This window comes from Ceratotherium simum, chromosome 18 (assembly GCF_057802395.1).
Source record: "Ceratotherium simum simum isolate JZ-2026a chromosome 18, ASM5780239v1, whole genome shotgun sequence".
NCBI lineage: Eukaryota > Metazoa > Chordata > Mammalia > Perissodactyla > Rhinocerotidae > Ceratotherium > Ceratotherium simum.
The window spans coordinates 59,262,040-59,268,270 of record NC_141917.1 but is presented as its reverse complement, the minus strand read 5'-3'; the positions used below and the strand labels follow the sequence as shown (position 1 = coordinate 59,268,270).

The 6,231-nt window shown below is 46.7% G+C and overlaps 1 protein-coding gene across 8 annotated transcripts in view; it reads right to left on the bottom strand.

The window, feature by feature from the left end:
• Positions 1-4,325: 4,325 nt before the first annotated feature.
• SLC1A6 (solute carrier family 1 member 6) overlaps positions 4,326-6,231 on the bottom strand; it is a 154,110-nt gene continuing 152,204 nt past the window's right edge. For 5 of the 8 annotated variants that reach the window (XM_087443698.1, XM_087443696.1, XM_087443695.1 and 2 more), the window contains 2 exons: positions 5,965-6,099; positions 4,326-4,894 (listed from right to left, as the gene is read on the bottom strand). In XM_087443698.1, coding sequence (XP_087299824.1) covers positions 4,699-4,894; positions 5,965-6,099 — 331 coding nt within the window. In that variant the 3' untranslated portion in view covers positions 4,326-4,698. The remainder of the gene's footprint in view (positions 4,895-5,964; positions 6,100-6,231) is intronic. The other 3 variants (XM_087443699.1, XM_087443701.1, XM_087443700.1) reach the window with 3 other exon arrangements.

The window sequence follows — 6,231 nt, the reverse complement described above, 5'->3', positions numbered from 1 at the left end:
TTGGCATCAGATGTTAGCTCAGGGCTGATCCTCCTCACAAAAAACCTTTTTTTTTAGAAAACCCCCTTGTACTTCACCCTTGATTCTTCTCTCAGTCTTCCTGTCTGATATGGATTCAATGTCCAGAGGTGCAGCAGCTACTCCATGACCATGAGGATGATGACCACACATTGGGAATGGTGGGGAAGAAAAGTAAAATAAGATTCAGTCCTTAATGCATCATTGAGCTGCCATACTCCCTAACCCTAGACCTGTGATGTGTGGATAAATAAAGCCTTAATTTATCTAAGCCACTGTTTTGGTCCATCTTTCTGTTACTTGCAGCTGAATGCCATCCCTAACTAGAAACACTGTTCATGATACATTTTAGAATATATGTAACATGTCCCACCATAAAAGAGGTGGTGATTCATTTGCATAGTGAAGTTCGGGGACCACTGGTATAACTGACCCAAGAATAAGGCCATAATTACTCAGAGGCAGTGAAGGGTAGAAGCATGAGCTCAGTGGTCAAAATGTGTGGGTTCAAAGACCAACTTTGCCCCTCCTAGCTGTGTGACTTTGCAGAATTTCTTAAGCTCTCTGGGCCTGTTCCCTGATCTGTAAAGGTTAACAGTAATAGTAAGTCTTCATAGGGCCACTGTTAAGTATTAAGAGCAGATACATGTACAGCACGAAAAACAGTGGTAGTGCACATTAATATTTTTAATGTTTCATTGGCAAGCCCAAGAATGGATGCAGGAGAGAGTAAGACAAAAACACAGAAAAAGTTTTAAAAGCATAAGTCCAAAGTAGCTGAAAAAGTTAGATAACTTTTTTTGCCTTGAGGTGTTGTTTAAATGCTCAATTTACTCACTAGTTAAGCTATAGTGTCTTCATTTGAAAGAACATTTAGGGGCCGGCCCCGTGGCTTAGCGGTTAAGTGCGTGCGCTCCGCTGCTGGCGGCCCGGGTTCAGATCCCGGGTGCGCACCGAGGCACCACTCCTCCAGCCATGCTGAGGCCGCATCCCACATACAGCAACTAGAAGGATGTGCAGCTATGACAGACAACTATGTACTGGGGCTTTGGGGGAAAAATAAATAAATAAAATCTTAAAAAAAAAAAAAAAAAAGAAAGAACATTTATTTGCTTGTGAATGTGGCTGGAGAACTGCCCCTCAGCCTCTCTAAATGAACAGAAAAGGGGAGAAGAAAACAACTGACTTTTATCGTCTTTGAGTGTTCAAGAATTTGAGCTCCCAAAATCTCAGTAGATGCAAAGAAAGCCAGCCACTTACGGACCCAAGGACCTAGATCAGCAGAAATTTTGACTGTGTCCACCATCTGCAAGGCAGGGAGCCGCTGTCCTGAGTTATGTATAAATCTGGGCTTGAGCTTTGTCACGTTATGCCCTCAGCTGCTCTAAGCTGAATGGAATCCTGAAGGGGTCGTGGAGGGGCAGAAGCTTTGGAGTCTTGGCCAGAAATGCCTGTGCCTTAGAGGAAACCCTTGGTTTCACTTCGGTCACAGACATGAGGTCAAATGAAGAAACGCGAGCCCTACCCTCTGGGACAGGGGTGCTGACCACCTTGATCCTTCATAGGGATCAGAGCTATGCCCTTCCCACTCCTAACTCTACTAAAATAACACCATTGCCCCCAAGAGTGTAACCTTAGAACTGTCCTATCCAATACAATATGGTAGCCACTGGCCACACGTGCCTGTTTAAAATAATTAGAAATAAATAAAATTTTAAAAAATTCAGTCCCTCAGTCACACCAGCTATGTATCAAGTGATTGATCAGCCACGTGTGGTTAGTGGCCACTACACTGGACAATGCAGATAGAAAACATTTCCATCACTGCAGAAGGTTCTATCAGAGAGCATGGCCTTAAAAGGATGCTGCCTTTTCTGTATAATACTCTTCAGGGATGTCCCATCAAGGGCATCATTTATGTTGCTAGCAAATTTCTTCTATACCAGTTAAAAATTGCAATTGGCTACATATGGCAGAAACCACACTGTAATGGCTTAACCAAAGGTTTTTTCTTTCCCCTTGAAACACAAATTCAAGAGATAAGCATTTCAAGGCTGGCCTTCAAGTACTCAGGATCCTTCCACTTTTCTGCTCTACCATCCTTAGCATGGGAGTCTCACCCTCATGGTCACAAAATACCTTCTGCCCTTCCAGCCATTGCAACTGCATCCCAGGAAGGTAGAATGAAGAAGCATAATATAGAAGATATCTCATCATCATTTACCATTTTAATGCAATCCTGTCTGGCTTCAAACTTCTGTATCTGCATCCTTTGCCTGAAGAGGGATTTCTTTGGTGGCAGAAGTCTGCTCTGCCTATGTGCATAGAGAATTAATGCCTCAGGAATCACTCCTTAACCAAAGACTGATAGGAGTTGGTGTATCAATCCTTGGGTGAGGTAACTCTGAGGCATGTATATTACACTGGCTCCCAGTACTCCTCAGCAGGAGCCCTAGGTGACCACATTGGTAACTGACTTGATAAACACATCCTTTATGGTTGCCTTTCTTTGCCTGACTCACAACTCCACTTCCTGGGCCACTGAACTCTTTGTCTTAGGTAGGCTGAGCTACATTTCCTGGGCCTCACTGGCTTCGTTGGCAGCCCCACAAAAGATTTGCCCACCCAGAACCTGTGAATGTCACCTTATTTAGAAAAACTGCCTTTGCAGATTTAATTACATTTAATTAATTAAGCTAAAATGAGTTCATTCGGCTGGTGTCTACTCCAATCTGACTGGTATCCATATTAAAAAGGGAGATTAAGACACACACACACATAGAGGGAAGACAATATGAAGACATAGGGATAAAATGGCCAGCTACAAGCCAAGGAGAGAGGCCTCAGGAGAAGCCATCCCTGCTGACACTTTGATCTCAGACTTCTAGCCTCCAAAACTATGAGAAAATAAATTTCTGTTGTTTAAGCTATCCAGTCTGTGGTACTTTGTCATGGCAGCCCTAGAAAACTAACATCCCCTGCTCCCACAAGGAGCCCTCTGGGGAACACAGACCACTGACCATGGGCTGGTGTAGGACTGGAGGCTGAAATTCCGGTTTGAGACTGGGATCCCAGGTGAAGTGCCCTGTGGTCAAATGTGGAGCAGCATGTTTTATAAGTGGAGGAGTCTCTTGCCTTTGCATAGACTGTTTCCACTCTATAACCATATATATCTCCATGGTGACCACAAAAAGATTAAAGAATTCTGGAACCCTTCTCCCACGTTCTCTCAATTCCTTATGTCCAAGGGTTCTCTTAGGATCCTAAAGAATGGGGGAGGGAACATCTCAAAACATACCTGTGCTTGAATTTCTCTCCCCAATTTGGGAGAGGTAAATGCTCAAGTGAAGCTTAATTTGATTTAGAAAATATTAATGTCATGTTTCCTGGACAAAAGGAGTCGTAGAGTTGAGTTACACCCAGAATCATGTTACTCTCTATTTGTGTTTTCCCCAAGCCTTTAGCAAGGTCTCATTCAATGTCACACCTGGTCCATCAGGTTGCAGGAAAATAATGCTAAGAGGCCAACATCCACCCTTGTGTCGTTAGGAGATACAGAACCCCTAGGGCCAGCAGGGGGTTGTCTGGGCCAATCGGTCTCAGGAGTCAAGAGTTGAGACCACAAGACCCAGCTACTCATCCCCAGAAGAAGCTGCTTCCTCTGTTCCCAATGGTGGGGTGTATGCAGTAAAGGGTTAACTCAGAGGGTTAGGGACACTCAAAGCCTACACACACCAAAGAAAAGACTGGCCCTTGACTGGCTCCTGGAAGTGACCTCTGAGCCCTTGGAATGTCCTGGCTAATAAAAGTGTCTTTGTATACCCGGGGCCTTGAGCCACACCAGATAGTCTGTGCTGACAGTTGTAATTTATGGTGAACGCCTGTTTTTATTCACCTGGGGCCCTGGGAAATGCTGTATTATTTTGACCTCTGGGGGGACTGAAGAATGAGTAGTTCAGGTCAGCAAGTGCTCCATCCCTACATGATCGGACCTCCAAGAAAAACCCTGGACACCAAGGCTCGGGAGAACTTCCCTGGCTGGCAATACTTCATATGTGCTGTCACACATCATTGTTGGGAGAATTAAGTGCTGTCTATGCGATTCCACTAAAAGGGGACAACTAGAAGCTCACATCTGGTGTCTCCTGGACCCTGCCCCATGTAGCTTTTGCCTTTGCTGATTTCAATGTATGTCCTTTCACAGCAATAAACCATAAACAGGAGCACCACAGCTTTTCTGAGCTCTATGAGTCCTTCTAGCAAATCACTGAACCCAAAGGTGGTCTTGAGGACCCCCGATACAGATGTCATGGATATTGTTTTATTATGAGAAACAGTGGTTTTCCTTTACCTTCTTCAGTTCCATCACTCCTTGAGAAAATTAGGAACATGAGCTGATCCTTCACTTTGTTGAACCTGAAGTTTCCTGTATCCCCAATCCCGGGAGAAACATTTCCTCCCTGCCTTGCTCACCACCCTCCCTCAAGTTCTCAGCATATGCTCAGAGAGAAACGGAAACCTTGGATACCTTTCATTCCCGCTCCTTTATCTCAGTCTCCCCCAAACATGCCAGACAGGACATGGGTGTTCAGTGCACGGTTATTCAGGCAGTGGATCTTCCCCAGGACCTCCCTCCCCAGACCCCTTCCCTCCTCTCTGGGCAGCAGAGCTGGGGACCCCTCACATGGCACTCTCGTTGCCTCTCCGTCCCCTGGACGCCCCCTTCTCTTGTGCCATGAGTGACTTATAGGGTTTCCCCAAGCTGGGGAGGGTGAGCTCAGCTTCTTGCAGCTCCAGCTCCCGCTGAGACAAATGCTCGATGACAGCTGCTCCAATCGAGTCCCCCAGCACATTGGTCATCGTGCGAAGTCGGTCACTAGGGAGGAGAGGGGAGAAGCTGCTGTTAACCGAGGCTTGAAGAGGTCCCCAGGGGAGAGGGTACAGTAGGGGCCTCCTTGTGCCTGAGAGTTGGGGCTCACGTTCCAGTCCAATCCACGACCGCATAACCCTTACAGGTACCTCCCCCCTCTGTCCTCAGTTCCCCCTCCTAACAAGCACAAGTTGGACCACCCCTGATATGCTCACATTTGATATTAGCAACACAATTCTTTTTTTTAAAGGATGTTAACATCTGATAGAAAATTGGGAGTCATGATATGAACAACATATGAGATGAGGAAGGTAACCACCATGAGTAAATCAGGCCAGGCTGGAGACAACCCAAATGGGACACAGGTCCACCTGATGGCTCCCAGGTGGGGATTCAAGTCCAGATTTTTTTTATGTAAACCTCCTGTTTTTAAAGTTGAGAATTTGTGTGTGTGTGTGTCTGTGTGAGGAAGATCAGCCCTGAGCTAACATCCATGCTAATCTTCCTCTTTTTGCTGAGGAAGACCGGCTCTGAGCTAACATCTATTGCCAATCCTCCTCCTTTTTTCCCCCCAAAGCCCCAGTAGATAGTTGCATGTCATAGTTGCACATCCTTCTAGTTGCTGTATGTGGGACACGGCCTCAGCATGGCGGGAGAAGCGGTGCGTCAGTGCGCACCCGGGATCCGAACCCGGGCCACCAGCAGCGGAGTGCACGCACTTAACCGCTAAGCCACGGGGCCGGCCCGAGAATTTTTTAAAAAATATTTGCAAGCCAGCTCTGTCCCATGGGTCACCTTTTTTGTGACTTCTACATAGAACAGGTACAAGTGGAGCTTTTCTAGCTGATAGGTAAAGCCCCCACTGCCTGTCTCCTCCCCACCCTCCTTCCCAAGGTTGACTCTGTGGAATTTGGGATCCACAGGCTATGGCTTGGAGTACTCCCCAAAGGGCCTCCTTTCAATATAAAATTCTAGAACTCTGTGTCTTTGCTGGAATGAGGGCCCACAGGTTGGGGTCCTGCAGGGAAAGCAGGGGGATCAAGGAGAGACAGCACAAGGGTCTGAAGAACACTCACAGGAACCAGTCTACAGCTATGATCAGCGTGATGTCTTCAGTGGGCAGGCCAACCGATGTGAGCACAATGACCATGGTGACCAGACCCGCCTGGGGGATGCCAGCAGCCCCAACACTGGCTGCTGTAGCCGTGATACTGCAAATGGAGAGAGAACACAGGCAGGCAGGAGGAGGGAAGGGAGAAATGAGGAAGCGAGAAAGGACACAATAGAAGGGAAGGAGTCAGTTCCCAGGGCATCCTAAATCAAATTTCCAAAAATAAAAAGCA